The sequence below is a fragment of the Hypanus sabinus genome, chromosome 4 (genome assembly GCF_030144855.1).
Source record: "Hypanus sabinus isolate sHypSab1 chromosome 4, sHypSab1.hap1, whole genome shotgun sequence".
NCBI lineage: Eukaryota > Metazoa > Chordata > Chondrichthyes > Myliobatiformes > Dasyatidae > Hypanus > Hypanus sabinus.
This window is the reverse complement of record NC_082709.1, coordinates 45,626,004-45,643,094: the sequence shown is the minus strand read 5'-3', so window position 1 is coordinate 45,643,094 and position 17,091 is coordinate 45,626,004. Positions and strand designations below refer to the sequence as shown.

The 17,091-nt window shown below is 43.0% G+C and overlaps 2 protein-coding genes across 3 annotated transcripts in view; one reads left to right on the top strand and one right to left on the bottom strand.

Moving 5' to 3' along the window:
- The window catches only part of maip1 (matrix AAA peptidase interacting protein 1), a 34,208-nt gene extending 30,751 nt beyond the window's left edge, over positions 1–3,457 (bottom strand). For both annotated transcript variants that reach the window (XR_009511634.1, XM_059966989.1), the window contains exon 1: positions 3,137–3,457. Coding sequence is in view for 1 of the 2 variants with exons in the window: in XM_059966989.1 (XP_059822972.1) it covers positions 3,137–3,433 (297 nt within the window). In the remaining variant the exon portion in view is untranslated. The remainder of the gene's footprint in view (positions 1–3,136) is intronic.
- A 259-nt stretch (positions 3,458–3,716) lies between these two features.
- tyw5 (tRNA-yW synthesizing protein 5) overlaps positions 3,717–17,091 on the top strand; it is a 39,173-nt gene continuing 25,798 nt past the window's right edge. Inside the window, exon 1 of the mRNA XM_059966988.1 lies at positions 3,717–3,856. Coding sequence (XP_059822971.1) covers positions 3,776–3,856 — 81 coding nt within the window. The 5' untranslated portion in view covers positions 3,717–3,775. The remainder of the gene's footprint in view (positions 3,857–17,091) is intronic.

Here is a 17,091-nt window from a genome sequence, read left to right as displayed (position 1 = left end):
CAGACAGTGAGTATCTGTTTCTCAGGGATGAAATGTCTAATACCAGAGGACATGCATAAAAGGTAAGAGGGAGTAGATTCAATGGGGATATTTTTTGCTAGAGGGTGGTAGATGCCTGCAATGTTCTGCCTAATATGGTGGTGGTTGCAAAATACATTAAGAGATGCTTAGATAGGCACATGGATGTGAAGAATGGAGGGTTAGTTTGGATATTCTTGATTTGCTTTTTAGCTGGTCTGGCATGACACTGTGGGCTGAAGGGCCAGTTTCTGTGCTGTACTGTCCTGTGTTCTAGCATCATCTCTGGATCCAACAAAGGTTTTGGAAAAATCCTTTACTGAAAGGAAAATTATTTGGTGTCTCTGTACATTCATCTCTGCTACCATAATAAATTATTACTTAATCTTCAATGCCTTACTAACTTCCAATACACCCGAATGAATGAATATATTAGTGCGATGTCATGGCATTACATCATCTCATACTCAAATTCTTATTGGATGAGCTTATATTTATCTTCCAATTCCATACTCCCAGTATACTCCTCTCCCAAAATCAGGTAACTTGTACATCATCTTAAACTCTACAGCTAAGGTGTTTTTGAAACCTAATCACCATCATGACTCAGGAAGTGTGGCAGGTAATTTGTACAGACCAATCTTCCTTTCTGCCAAACTTTCAAGATATTCTTCTACTTCTCCATAACTATTGGAACTACCATGATAAAGTACTTCTTTTAATACTTTTTTTTGGTGAAGGCAGCCAATATTACAAATTTTGCTGTATTAATAAAATCAACAAATCCAAAATATTTCTTAAATGTATTAATAAAGTTAAGTCAGATACATTTTAAATGCAGATCTTATTAAACATGACTAATGCATGAAAGTCAAGACATCAAATGAGTTAAAGCTAAAGCTCTCTGGGCAGTACCCTCAACTGAGGCAGACATTTCTGGGTTCAAGCCCCACTCAAACACAGGGTGGACTTGAAGAGGAACACTTTACTGTACTCCTTGGTTTAGTTTTCACATAATTAGTTGTGGAATCTTGTTCTGCATAAATAAACTAACCCATTTCCTGCATTGGGAAAGTGATCACACTTCAAAAGCAAGTCACTGCCAGTAAATCACCTTGGGATATCAGTACAGGTATGACATATGACAGGTATCATTGCAGAAGCAAGACACCTTCAATGTGAGGAACTATCTCAGAGAATGAGATAAACAGAAAAACTAATCAAAATAACCAATCTCTTATTTTCAAAATTGTCATGTAGTAATTCAGAATAAGAATCAGAATCAAGTTTAATATTACTGGTATTTGTCATGAAATGTGTTGTTTTGTGACAGCAGTACATTGCGATAAATAATACTAACTATAAATTACAATAAGTGTACACAAAAAAATAAAATTAAATTAGTGCAAAAAGAGGGAAAGTAAAATACTGAGGTAACACACACAAAATGCTGGAGGAGCTCAGCAAGTCAGGCAGCATTCATAGCATGAAAACTCAGACGATGTTTCAGTTCAAAGCCCTTCTTCAGGACTGGAGAGGAAGGGGGAAAGATGGCAGAATAAAAAGGTGGGAGGAGGGAAAGAAAGTTAGCTGGAAGGTGTTTGGTGAAGCCAGGTGGGTAGGAAAGGAGGCCGGAAATGAAGGAATCTGATAAGAGAGGAGAGTGGACCATATGAGAAAGGGAAGCAGTAGGGCACACTAGGGGAGGTGATAAGCAGCTGAGAAGAGGTAAGAAACCAGAGTAGGGAATAGAAAAGGAGGAAAGGGCAAGGGAAAATGCCTTTTACCAGAAGAAGAAATCAATATTCATGCCATCAGGTAACAGGCTACCCAAATGGAATATAAAGTGTTGTTCCTGCTCTCGGAGGGTGGCCCCATCATGGCGCAAGAAGAGGCCAGAGACCAACCTGTCTGAACGGGAATGGAAATTAAGATGTTGGACAACGGGGATATAACGGGGATCTTTTGGCAGATATTGTTGAGGTGCTCGACGAAGCAGTCCCCCAATTTATGATGGGTCTCATCAATGTAGAGAAGGCCACATGAGGAGCACCAGATACAACCCTAGCAGATTCGTAGGTGAAGCGTTGCCTCACCTGGAAAGACTATTCTGGGCCCTGAATGGAGGCGAGGGAGAACAATGGACAGGAGTAGCATTTTGGCCACTTGCAGGGATAAGTATTGGGGGTGAAATGAATGGATAAGGGCATCAGAGAGAGAGTGATCCCTGCAGAATGGGTAGGTAAAGGTGTTTAGTGGTAGGACCCTTTTGGAGATGATGGAAGTTGCAAATAATGATGTGTTGGATGCACAGTCTCATCGAGTGTTGGGTAAGGCCAACAGGAACTCTGTCACTTTTAAGGTGGTGAGAAGATGGGGTAAGAGTGGATGTCCGGGAAATGGAGGAGATGCGGGTGAGGCTAACATCAACGGTGGAAAATACTCAGGTGGTGTTCATGGGGTCATTGTCTATTCAGAAAACTAATGGAGATGACAAAGAAGCTGTTTCTGTAACATTGAGTGTGTGTCATCAGGCTCCTATACCAAATCTTAACGACTAAGAGCGAATTAAAAAGAAAATCAAGAATAATCTAAATTTGGCCAAGGGCTGGACATTGATAGTAAAGAGCTCAGTGAGCTTTCAAATCAACAAAGATTAGTAACCACCAACCAAAGGTAATATGTTGTCATGTCACCCTCCATACACTTAACTACACAGGCAGCTTTACTGAACTCTTGCAATCAATGAACTTGGGGTTTGGAGAAACAGAAAAGTAGTGACTTTATCATCCAAGTTGCTCCTTTGCAATTTGGCATCAATCAGCTAAAATACATTCTAAGTACGAGTTGAAGATGTTTTCCCACTCAAAATGGGGTGGGTCAAAAATGCACTGTCTTATTGGAGAGAGAAATCCCGATCACATCGTGCTCTTCAAGAAGTGTAACCCTCAAAACTGTAAACACAAGAGTTGTGAAACGGAATAGCCAATGCTTTTATGCTGCTGTCTTTTCTCCTACGTCCCGGCCCCGCCCCCAACACAACAAAAAGATCACTTCTCCAACTGCTGAAATGCAGATTTCTTAAGTGAAGTTGGCACTAATCACGTCCTAGACTCACTTGTTTAGCACCAGTAGCAAACTCATCGAAGGTGAAGTCCTGGTCGAAATAAGCTCTGATCAAGAAGAAATACATCTTGGTGCGGGCCCAGGTGAAGGGATTGGGAATACCGACCACCACCACCTTCTTGCCGGATTCCCGGGGGTCACGCTCAGAACTATAGCACCTAGCACAGGGAAGCGGCATAGAAGCAGACAGGTAAGGCAAAAATCTGGAGCTGCGCTGTGCCCTCCGAGCCAAAGGCAAAGCGCTGAGGGACAGCCGTACCAGGCTCCAGGGCTTAGTGGACAGCGCCATCTTACCCTTCCCTTGGTCACATGGACCAAGTACGTCATTTCTACGTTCGTGACGTTTCTCTGCTCTTTCATTGGCCGCCGTGGGTCCGTCTTACAATAGCTCCGGGCACAGTACGCTCTCACAGCCAGGACGGTTAGATCTTAATGTTATATTATATAAAACATTATGTTTTGCCTTTGCTTCTACATATATTGATGGACCGCTTGAGTGTTTCCATTTTTTAAATCTTCGATCAGGGATGAGCATCACTTTCTCTGCCGGCAGATCTGGCTGTTTGGTAGTCCGGTGGGTAATAAGTTTGGGGCGGACAGGAGGTGGTCACCATGGAAACCCTTACCCAACATGGAGGGTTGCGGGAAGGCCCCGGTAGCTGTGCATAACCATGTGGATAAGGATAAGTTTTTACACGAGGTTTACCCGCTGGTAAGTCTGGCTCGCCGGGCTTTTCCTTCAGCTGATGCAAAAGCTTCATTGGATCGGTGTGACGATGCAGACTAGATGGGTCGAATGTCATAATTTTGCTTCTACACTTTCTGGTCTAAATTCTAATAGATCCCATACACGAACAAAAACGCTTAAATAATAACTTTAATTGGAAATAACAGCACTCCATTGGGTGGTGATTTAATTTCCTAGAAATTGAGAATACATTTGTTGCAATTTATATTTGTTACTTTTTAACTGTCGCTTTGAAAGCTGGCAGACGTAGCGGAAGTGATAAAGATCTACTTGCCACTCTCCTTCGAGTTCGCTTTCTTGAATGCAGGAGGTGCAACATTTGCCTCCTCTTTCCAGCATCCAGGAATCGGAATAATTCTCCTAGTGGAGCAGTATTCATTTGCGCTCATGTCAATTTAACGTATTACAATCATTGATGATCGGAGTTCGGTTGCATCAGATACACCGAATGCAGATTGGGTGACCGCTTTGCAAAACATTGCCGTCAATCCCGAAGGGCGAACCCGAGTCACCTGTAAATGTAATCCTTCATTCCACTCTGATCTCTTATAGTCTGGTCATCTGTCTTAGGGAATAATGTTTGAAAAATGTAGATAAACTCAGTGCTCAAGGCTTTGTGAGGGGCACGAGTCAAGCTGAGTGTTTCAAGATGACAAAACATATTAACAAAGGTGACAAAGGTAACAAAACCTGTGGTTTATATGACAATGTGTTTGACGGGGCTGCTCGTGGTAGGCTAACTCAGAAGGTACTCGGGCATGGGATCCATAGAAACTTAGCTGTGTGAATTCAAGATTGGCTGAACCACAGGAATCTGTTCTGAGACCCCTCCTTTTTGTGATACTTACAGATGACTTGAATGAGGACATGGAGGGGTGGGTTAGTATGTTTGCAGGTGACTCAAAGATTGGAAGTGTTGTGGATAGTGTAGAAGGGCTGTCATAGGTTATATGGTGTTGACTGGTGGCGCAGTGACATCAGCGCCAGACTCCGGAACAGAGGTTCCCAGTTTCGAATCCAGTTGGGCCATTCCCGAGTATGCTTTCCATCTGTGCCAGGTTGAGTGTTGAGCTCACAACTCGACTGTAAAATAAAGAAAATACTGCAAAATGTCTGTGTGAGGAGTGGTGCGCCTACAGTCTTTCATTCCGCATCTTGTAAGGCATGAGAATGCCTGACTCTGGCCTCTCAGTCCTGAATTGACGTCATCATTATCATAGGTTATAATGGGATATAGACAGGATGCAAAGTTAAGTGAGGAAGTTCAATCCAGATATGCATGAAATGATACACTTTAGAAGATTGAACTTGAAGGCAGAGTACAAGTTTTCTTAGCAGTGTGGAGGAACAGAGGAATCTTAGGTTCAAGTCTATAGATCCTTCAAAGTTGCCGTGCAGATTGTTAGGGTGGATAAGAAGGCATATGGTGTGTTGGCCTTTATTAGTTAGGGGATTGGGTTCAAGAGCTGAGGGGTAATGTTCCAACTCTGTAAAACTGGTTAGACTATATAGTACTTCAAGAAGTCTAATCAGTGCTGGTCTCCTCATTATAGGAAGAATGTGAAAGCTTCAGAGAGGATGCAGAGGTTATTTACCAGGATACTGCCCAGATTGGAGAACATTTATTAGGAGGGAAGATTGAGCAAGTTAGGACTTTTCTCTTTAAATTGACAGAATCAGAATTGGTTTAGTATCGCAAGCATACATTGTGAAAGTTGTTTTGCTGCAGCAAATGTAAAAATATATAAATTACAATGTGTATGCATGTGTGTGTGTGTGTGTGTATATATATATATACACACACACAAAATAATTCAGATTCAAGTTCAATTTATTGTCATTTAGAAACCACAAATGCAATGCAGTTAGAAAATGAGACAATGTTCCTCCACAATGATATGACAAAAGCACATGACGATACAGACTACACCAGAAAATCTACGTAACGTTTGGCAATCCCAGTCCAGAGTCTGGAGAGGCTGCTGCGTATTAATATCGCGCTACCATCTTAGCGTGTTTCCCGGAAAGGAACGCCAATCGCACCAGACAAAACAAGACCAAAAACTAAAGCTACAAGACCTGCACAAAACAACATAGTTACAACAGTGCAAACAATAGCATAATTGATAAAAAAAAAACAGACCATGGGCACAGTAAAAATAGTTCAAAGATGTTAAAAGACTATAAGTTCAAAAGAAACCACCACACAGTTTGCACAAGTCCTCAGGGTCCCGATAGACTCGTCATCCCACACAGGCAGCAGAAGGGAATACCCCCACTATGGAATTCCACGGCGCCGCCCGACTCAGCCTCACAGACGCAGCACACAATGAAAGCTCCGTCGAGCCCAGCCTCGCAGACACAGCACACAGTGAAAGCGCTCCAAGCGCAGCGGACTCCAAGTCCGTCGAACCTCCGAGCCTCCGACAATCTCCTCCGGCACAGCTTCTCCGAGCACCATCCTCTGTCGAGAGTATTAAGACGCACCCGCCAATGGCCATTGGCAATGCGACCCCGAGGACTGGGGGCTTGTTCTTCCCAACAGAGACCCGGACCTCACAGCAGCAGCAGCAATGAACAAGGTCTTCCTGGAGATCTCCAGATGTTCCTCCGTGCTCCCACGTCCGTTTTTCATCCGATTATGATTGCGCATGGCACCTGCTTCACAAATAACAGATAATCAGCTCTGGAGTGGCTGCTGCAAGCTGTGTCGCGCCGCCATCTGGGATTGGATATTAAATTTAAAAAGTAATGCAAAAAGAGAAGGGAAAAAATAGTGATATATGTTTCTGGATTCGCTACCCATTCAGAAATCTGATGGCAGAGTGAAAGAAGCCGTCCTTGAAATGTGGAATGCACGTCTTTGAACTCCTGTACCTCCTCCTTGATTGTAGCAATGAGGAGAAGGTATGGCCTGGGTGAGGGTATGGGGGTTCTTAATAATGGATGGCACCTTTTTAGAAACATAGAAACATAGAAAATAGGTGCAGGAGTAGGCCATTCAGCCCTTCGAGCCTGCACCGCCATTCAGTATGATTATGGCTGATCATCCAACTCAGAACCCTGTACCTGCTTTCTCTCCATACCCCCGATCCCTTTAGCCACAAGGGCCATATCTAACTTCCTTTTAAATATAGCCAATGAACCGACCTCAACTGTTTCCTGTGGCAGAGAATTCCACAGATTCACCACTCTCTCTGTGTGAAGAAGTTTTTCCTCATCTCAGTCCTAAAAGGCTTCCCCTTTATCCTTAAACTGTGACCCCTCGTTCTGGACTTACCCAACATTTCTCTCCTCATGCTGAAGTAATTAACCCCAGTAGACACACGTTGCGTGTTAATAGCAATTGCTTATGTCAAAAAGAAATACAGAAATGATTGATTACCAGTTTAAATAAAAAAAACATAGTGCTGGAAATAGACAATGTATGTGTCAGCGTCTGTAAAGTAACAAAATAAGTTAATGTTTCAGACATAGACCATTCATCAGAGCTGATTGAATGGTCTACACCTGGCATATTAAATTGCCTCTTTACAGATTTTAAAAATCTGCTACTTAGTTCTAGATTTTCCTATTTTTGTTGGGAGACTTATTTTCTTTCTTCTATTGATCCTTTATGTGTGTTTATTTAGTTTTCTAAACTAAAATATAATTTATATCTGTAACTGGATTTTTTGAGAATTGGCTTTCACTTTTACACAAGATAGTTTTGCAAGTATATGGGGAAAAAAGTGAAACATCCAGGTATTTACTGGAGATTAAAATATTGAAGCAAGAAAACTCATTATACTAACTTTGAAGAGGGTGGACTTCAGGCTGTAATGATCCTATTGAAATAAATTGACAGACATGTTTTATTTCTGATTTCAAGGATGAGCAGGACAGAAGGACAAATAAAATCAATTTGTCTGATAAGAGGTTTTATCACAATATTATCAATGCATGCATGAAATATAACACTTAAAAGATTTTTTACATAATGCTGTATATCATAAAGCAGCATAAGAAATCATCTTGCAAAATCTAAATTGTCTAGAGCTATTTCCTACTGTCACTGACCCACTGCCAACTCCACAGGATTGCTGTAACCAGAAATAAGTATTTCAGAAAAATATCTGTAAGAATTCTTTTTCACTGTTTTCCAAAGGATTTGAATGTTCTGATAAAATCAGAGAATATTGATTCTGTAGGATTTCAAAGGATTCAAAGATTCAAGATAGATTTATTATGAAAGAATGTATAAAGCATACAACTTTAAGATTTGTTGGCTTGCAGACAACCATAAGGCTTGCATGGGATTGAGTTTAAGAGCCGTGAGGTAAGGTTACAGCTATATAGGACCCACTTGGAGTACTGTGCTCAGTTCTGGTCACCTCACTACAGGAAGGATGAGGAAACTATATAAAGGGTGCAGAGAAAATTTACAAGGATGTTGCCTGGATTGGGGAGCATGCCTTATGAGAATAGGTTGAGTGAACTTGGCCTTTTCTCCTTGGAGTGGCGGAGAATGAGAATGACCAAATAGAGGTGTATAAGATGATGAGAGGCATTGATTGTGTGGATAGTCAGAGGCTTTCTCCTCAGGCTGAAATGGCTAGCATGAGAGGGCACAGTTTTAAGGTGCTTGAAAGTAGGTACAGGGGAGATGTCAGGGGTAAGTTTTCTATGCAGAGTGGTGAGTGCGTGGAATGAGCTGCCGGTGACAGTGGTGGAGGCAGATAAAATAGGGTCTTTTAAGAGACTCCTGGATAGGTACATGGAGCTTAGAAAAATAGAGGGCTATGGGTAATTAGGTAACTTAAGTAAGTACATGTTCGGCACAGCTTTGTGGGCCGAAGGGCCTATATTGTGCTGTAGTTTTTCTATGTTTCTATGTTATAAAGCAATTTCAATGAAAGACAAACTTATCTGAGCATTGGTATTGTTTTCTGGGTGAATGAGATGGCTCCGAATCACGAGGGAAGTTGTTCCACCTAGTCCATTAAAACAATCCAGAGGAGAAGAACAAATGCAGTGTGAAGCAATCACTTGTCAGCAGTGCTGATTAATGTCAACGGAAAATAGACCAATTTTCATTCATTATATTTAATTGGAAGATATTTAAATACATATAAATTATCTCTCTAATCCAAACAAAAGTAAATTGAAAGGAAGGTAGGGTGAAGGAACTGTGGTTGACAAGAGTACTTCTGGTCAAGATGGCACTGAACTGTGATGTCTGTCGTTGTCATCGCTCAGGCCGAGTTGTTTATTAGGATGTAGGGATGGTTTTTGTGGTCAGTGCTGGGAATTAGGAGTCAGGCTAGGGTTTAGAAACAGGGATGAGAGAGTTAGATTTCAGGGGCAAGAGCTGGTGTTCAGAGTCCTGTCAGAATGCTCCGCGCTCGGAGGTCAGGTCTGTAGGTGCTGCTGAGGAGACAAGCAGTCCAGTTGGCAAGTTCCCTGTAGGCAGAAGCCACGAGCCAGGTAGCACCCCTCCCCACACTCCCCCAGGTTACCAGGGTCGGAGGTCCATGCGATCTGCATCCAGCCCTTGAAGGCCAAATGTCAAAACCATGATCGAGTGTCCTGGGTTGATACTCAGAGGTCAGCGAAGTCTGGAGGCCAAAGCTGAAGGTCAGTCCAGAGCTCAGTGAGTCTGGAGGTAGAACCACAAAGGTCAAAGACCAAAGTCAGGACATAGGGGCCCAAAGGTTGAAGATCCTGATTGGCTTGTCTGAAGTCTGTGACTCTGTGACTCCAGGCTAGGGACTAGAAGTTGAAAGTGAAATGTGGGTGGTATCATGGATAGTGTAGAAGGTTGTTGGAGTTTACAGTGGGATATAGACAGAGTGCAGAGTTTGCTGAAGAAGTGGCAGATTAGTTCAATTCAGAGAAGTGTGAGGTGATGAACTTTTGAGGGATGAACATGAAGCAGAGCACCAGGTTAATGTCAGTATTTTTAGCAGTGTGGAGGAACAGAGGGATCTTGAGGTTGAAATACAAGATCCTTCAGTCGCCATGGAAGTTGAGAGGGTGGTTTAGAAGCTGCACGGTGTGTTGTCCTTCATTAGTCGAGATACTGAGTTCAAGAGCCACAGGTTATATTGCAACTCTACAAAATTTTGTTTAAACCACACTTAGCATACTAAATTCAGTCCTGTTTGCCACAATGTAGGAAGGATATGAAAGCTTTAGAGAGGGGCAGAGGAGATTTACCAAGATGTTCCATGATTAGAGAGCATGTCCTACAAGAAGAGGTTGAGTGAGCAGGGGATTTTATCTTTGGAGTGACAGAGGGAGAGAGGTAAATTGATAGAGGTGTATGAACCCATGAGGGTAGACAGCCCACACCTTCTCCCAGGGTAGCAATGGCCACTGCCAGAGCATATCCATCTAAGTGAGTGGAGGGAAGTTTTAGGGAGATGTCAGAGATAGATTTTTTACACAGAGATTGGTAAGTGACTGATACTTCCAGCAGTTGGTTATAGAGGCTGATACAATGGAAATATTTAAAAGATTCTTAAATGCACACATGAATGTAAGAACAATGGACAGTTATGGGCTATGTAGGAGAGAAAGGTTAGACTGATCGTGGAGTATGTTTATATATGACGTACAACATCCTGAGGTGAAGGGCTCGGACTCTGCTATGTGTTCTATGTTCTGTGTTTTAAATGTAAATCTAAATAGCTGAGTGAGGTATCTGTGCATTGACTGGAAATTGGAGAAAACCTTACATATTCATTATAAGTGCAAATACACACGCACACACACACACCTTACACACACACACACACACACACACACACACACACACACACACACACACACACACACACACACTCACACACTATGTATGTTATCTCAATTGTGCAACTATGAAGTAGAAATCAAAAGATTTTGGATGATATGCCCAATTACTTTATTGGTCAAGTTTATGAGTAAATGCAGGTTACAGGGTGCTGGCTATTGCTTTTTGTTCATTTGCTGGTCCAAATGTGCTTCAGGTAGAAAGAAGGAAAATAGAACTCAGAATCTCTCAGCGGAAAGGAAAACATGGTCTGACTCTCACCGTCTGTTATATTTCCTCTCCAGATTGAGAATTTCTCCATGTGCAAAAATTGAATCAAAGGAATGTCTTCACACACAACCATGTAACACCTAAGGGCCTAAAATGAATTTGAGTATGCTGATTCTATACTGGTATGCTGTGTCCAGCTGAGCAAAGCAGATGTTATTTGACACTCCTGGCCTTTTGACGTTTTTTTTCTAGAGACATGCTCGAAACCAGTGAACACCACACTCAGCTGTTTTCCTAGAAACATAGAAAGTATGTGCAGGAGTAGGCCATTCGGCCCTTCAAGCCTGCACCGCCATTCAGTATGATCATGGCTGATCATCCAACTCAGAACCCTGTACCTGCCTTCTCTCCATACCCCCTGATCCCTTTAGCTACAAGGGCCATATCTAACTTCCTCTTAAATATAGCCAGTGAACCGGCCTCAACTGTTTCCTGTGCCAGAGAATTCCACAGATTCACCACTCTCTGGGTGATGAAGTTTTTCCTCATCTCGGTCCTAAAAGGCTTCCCCTTTATCCTTAAATTGTGACCCCTTGTTCTGGACTTCCCCAACATTGGAAACAATCTTCCTGCATCTAGCCTGTCCAATCCCTTTAGAATTTTATACATGTCAATAAGATCCCCCCCTCAATCTTCTAAATTCCAGTGAGTATAAGCCTAGTCAATCCAGTCTTTCTTCAAATGAAAGTCCTGCCATCCCAGGAATCAATCTGGTGAACCTTCTTTGTACTCCCTCTATGGCAAGAATGTCTTTCCTCAGATTAGGGGACCAAAACTGCACACAATACTCTAGGTGCGGTCTCACCAAGGCCTTATACAACTGCAGTAGAACCTCCCTACACCTGTACTCAAATCCTTTTGCTATGAATGCCAACATACCATTTGCCTTTTTCACTGCCTGCTGTACCTGCATGCCCACCTTCAATGACTGGTGTACAATGACACCCAGGTCTCGTTGCACCTCCCCTTTCCCTAATCGGCCACCATTCAGATAATAATCTGTTTTCCTGTTCTTGCAAACAAAGTGGATAACCTCACATTTATCCACATTAAATTGCATCTGCCATGAATTTGCCCACTCACCTAACCTATCCAATTCACCCTGCATCCTCTTAGCATCCTCCTCACAGGTAACACTGCTGCCCAGCTTCATGTCATCCGCAAACTTGGAGATGCTGCATTTAATTCCCTCGTCTAAATCATTAATATATATTGTAAACAATTGGGGTCCCAGCACTGACCCTTGCAGTACCCCACTAGTCACTGCCTGCCATTCTGAAAAGGTCCCGTTTACTCCCACTCTTTGCTTTCAGTCTGCCAACCAATTCTCTATCCACATCAATACCATACCCCCAATACTGTGTGCTTTAAGTTTACACACTAATCTCCTGTGTGGTACCTTGTCAAAAGCCTTTTGAAAATCTAAATATACCACATCCACTGGCTCTCCCGCATCCACTCTACTAGTTACATCTTCAAAAATTCTATAAGATTAGTCAGACATGATTTTCCTTTCACAAATCCATGCTGACTTTGTCTGATGATTTCACCTCTTTCCAAATGTGCTGTTATCACATCTTTGATAATCGACTCTAACATTTTCCCCACCACCGATGTCAGACTAACCGGTCTATAATTCCCCGGTTTCTCTCTCCCTACTTTTTTAAAAAGTGGGGTTACATTAGCCACCCTCCAATCCTCAGGAACTGATCCAGAATCTAAGGAGTTTTGAAAAATTATCACTAATGCATCCACTCTTTCTTGGGCTACTTCCTTTAGCACTCTGGGATGCAGACCATTTGGCCCTGGGGATATATCTGCCTTTAATCCCTTCAATTTACCTAACACCACTTCCCTACTAACATGTATTTCCCTCAGTTTCTCCATCTCACTAGACCCTCAGTCCCCAACTATTTCTGGAAGATTATTTATGTCCTCCTTAGTGAAGACAGAACCAAAGTAGTTACTCAATTGGTCTGTCATGTCCTTGTTCCTGATGATCAATTCACCTGTTTCTGACTGTAAAGGACCTACATTTGTCTTGACCAATCTTTTTCTTTTCACATATCTATAAAAGCTTTTACAGTCAGTTTTTATGTTCCCTGCCAGCTTTCTCTCATAATCTTTTTTCCCTTTCCTAATTAAGCCCTTTGTCCTCCTCTGCTGGTCTCTGAATATCTCCCAGTCCTCAGGTGTGCCACTTTTTCTGGCTAATTTATATGTTTCTTCTTTGGACTTGATATTATCCCTAATTTCCCTTGTCAGCCACGGGTGCAGTACCTTCCCTGGTTTATTCTTTTGCCAAACTGGGATGAACAATTGTTGTAGTTCATCCATGCGATCTTTAAATGCTTGCCATTACATATCCATCGTCAACGGTTTAAGTATAATTTTCCAGTCTATCTAAGCTAATTCACATCTCATACCTTCAAAGTTACCCTTCTTTAAGATCAGAACCTTTATTTCTGAATTAACTATGTCACTCTCCATCTTAATGAAGAATCCTACCATATTATGGTCACTCTTACCCAAGGGGCCTTGCACGACAAGATTGCTAACTAACCCTTCCTCATTGCTCAATACCCAGTCTAGAACGGCCTGCTCTCTAGTTGGTTCCTCGACATGTTGGTTCAGAAAACCATCCCGCATACATTCCAAGAAATCCTCTTCCTTAGCACCCTTACCAATTTGGTTCACCCAATTTATATGTAGATTGAAGTCACCCATTATAACTACTGTTCCTTTATTGCATGCATTTCTAATTTCCTGTATAATGCCATCCCCAACCTCACTAATACTGTTAGGTGGCCTGTACACAACTCCCACCAGCGTTTTCTGCCCCTTAGTGTTATGCAGCTCTACCCATATCAATTCCACATCCTCCAGGCTAATGTTCTTCCTTTCTATTGTGTTAATCTCCTTTCTAACCAGCAATGCTACCCCACCTCCTTTTCTTTCCTGTCTATCCCTCCTGAATATTGAATATCCCTGGATGTTGAGCTCCTATCCTTGGTCACCCTGGAGCCATGTCTCTGTGATCCCAACTATATCAAATTCATTAATAACTATCTGCACATTCAATTCATCCACCTTTTTACGAATGCTTCTCGCATTGACACACAAAGCCTTCAGCCTTGTTTTTACAACACTCTTAGCCCTTATACAATTATGTTGAAAAGTGGCCCTTTTTGCTTTTTGCCCTGGATTTGCCTGCCTGCCACTTTTACTTTTCACCTTACTACTTTTTGCTTCTACCCTCATTTTACACCCCTCTGTCTCTCTGCACTTGCTCCCATCCCCCTGCCACATTAGTTTAAATCCTTCTGAACAGCAGTAGCAAACGGTCCCCCAGGACATTGGTTCCAGTCCTGCCCAGGTGCAGACCGTCCTGTTTATACCAGTCCCACCTCCCGCAGAACTGGTTCCAGTGCCCCAGAAATTTGAATCCCTCCCCCTTGCACCATTTTTCAAGCCACGTATTCATCTGAAATATCCTCCTATTTCTACTCTGACTAGCACGTGGCACTGGTAGTAATCCAGAGATTATTACCTTTGTGGTCCTACTTTTTAGTTTATCTCCTAACTCCCTAAATTCACCTTGTAGGACCTCATCCATTTTTTTACCTATATCATTGGTACCTATGTGCACCACGACCACTGGCTGTTCACCCTCCCACTCCAGAATGTCCTGCAGCCGCTCAGAGACATCCTTGACCCTTGCACCAGGGAGGAACATACCATCCTGGAATCTCATTTGCGGCCACAGAAACGCCTATCTATTCCCCTTACAATCAAATCCCCTATCACTATAGCTCTCCCACTCCTTTTCCTTCCCTCCTGTGCCACAGTGTCACCCATGGTGCCATGAACTTGGCTGCTGCTGCCTTCCCCTGATGAGACATCTCCCCCAACAGTATCCAAAACAGTATATCTGTTTAGGAGGGAGATGACCTCAGGGGACTCCCGCACTACCTGCCTACTGCTACGCTGTCTAGTGGCCACCCCTTCCCTTTCTGCCTGTTTAGCCCTTACCTGCGGTGTGGCCAACTCACTGAATGTGCTATTCACGACTTTCTCAGCATTGCGGATGCTCCAGTATGAATCCAATCGCAGCTCCAGATGCTCAATGCAGTCTGCCAGAAGCTGCAGCTGGACACATTTCCTGCACACGTAGTTGTCAGGGACACTGGAAGTATCCCTGATTTCCCACATGTTGCAGGATGAACAAACCACGATCTCAGCTACCATGACCTACCCAATACTTGCCTCAACTTTTGAAACTTTCTCCTTTTAAAGGAACTTACCCAGCCTTACCTCACTTGGAGTGAAGCTCGTCCTCAGCCTCTGCTCGCTGAAGCCTCTCAAGACAAAGCCTTCCTACTCTGTCTCCCTCTACTCCGTCGCCCACTCCGTCTAACTGTTCTCTTTAAATATTCCCACTGCCTCACGGTCCGACTTACACACGCTTGCGCAGTCGTGCCGCCGTTAAACTGCCAAAGAAAGTGACCGACTTCCACAAACTGTTCACTTTAAATACTCCCGCTGCCTCATGGTCTGACTTACACGCGCTTGCGCGGTCGTGCCCCCGTTAAACTGCCGAAGAAAATTTTAAGGCATCACCTTTTGCCAGGGGGGCTAGTGCCCATGATTGAACTGGCAGAGTTTACAATTTTCTGCAGCTTTTCCTGATCCTGTGCAGTGGCCCCTCCATACTAGACAGTGATATATTAAGTTAGAATGATCTCCGTGGTGCGTCTGTAGAAATTTGCGAGTGTTTTTGGTGACATACCAATTCTCCTCAAACTCCTAATGAAGTATAGCCACCGTCATGCCTTTTTAGTAATTGTATCAATATGTTGGGCCCAGGATAGATCTTAAGAGATGCTGACGTACAGGAATTTGAAACTGTTCTCCATTTCCACCCCTGATCCCTCAATGAGACTGCTGTGTGTCCCCATAGGTTTCCCCTTCCTGAAGTCCGCAATCAATTCCTTGGTCTTATTGATGTTGAGTACAAGGTTGTCATTGTGATAGCACTCAACAGAACTATCTTGCTCCTGTACACCTCCTCATCACCAGCTGAAATTCTGTCAACAATAGCTGTGTCATCGGAAAATTTATAAATGGGGTTTCAGCTATGCTGAGCCACACAATCATGGGTGTAGAGAGAGTAGCGCATTAGACTAAGCACGCATCCTTGACTGCAAATATCCTTGGTTTTTTGTTTGGGTATGTCCAGTATGTTTTCTCGAAGGTGCACATTCATCCACACTGACCTTGATGAAGTCGGTGACAGCTGTGCTCCAGTGTTGATTGTCAGTGAGAAAGAGATGCTGTTTCCACTCCGCACAGACTGTGGTATCCTAGTGAGAAAGTCAAGGATCCAGTTGCAGAGGGAGGTACAGAGGCCCAGGTTTTAGAGCTTGTTCATTGAAACTTGAGGGTATGATTGTGTTGAACGCTGAACTGTAATCAATAAACAGTAGTTTGACCTCAGTATTACTATTGTCCAGGTGATCCAAGGCCGAGTGGAGAGCCAGTAAGATTGCATCCGCTGTAGACCTTTTGCGGTGGTATGCAAATTACAGTGGATCCAGGACCTTGCTTAGTTGATTCTAACCATGACCAACCTCTGAAATCACAGCAAATATGAGTGCCACTAGGCCATAGTCATTGAGGCAACTCACCCTGCTCTTCTTGGGCAGTTGTATGATTGTTGCCCTTTTGAAGCACATGGAAACCTCTGACTAGAGCAGTGAGAGATTGAAAATGTCCTCAAACAGTCCTGCAAGTTGTGGCACAGGTTTTCAGAGCCCTACCAAGTACACCATCAGGGCCTAACCCCTTGTGAGAGTTCACCCACTTGAAAGATGTTCGATCATCAGCCCCCAAGACAGAGATCACAGGGTCACCAGATACTGCAGGGATTTGCATAGGTGTAGTTTTATTTTCCCTTTCAAAGTGCATGTAGAAGGTGTTGGGCACATCTGAGAATGAAGTGTCACAGCCATTCTGATGTTAGATTTTGATTTGTAGGAAATAATGGTTTGCAAACCCTGTTAGAGCTGACATGCTTGCAATTTCAATCAAAATTGTTTTTTTGCTCTTAAAATAGCCTTCTGTAGGTCATACCTGG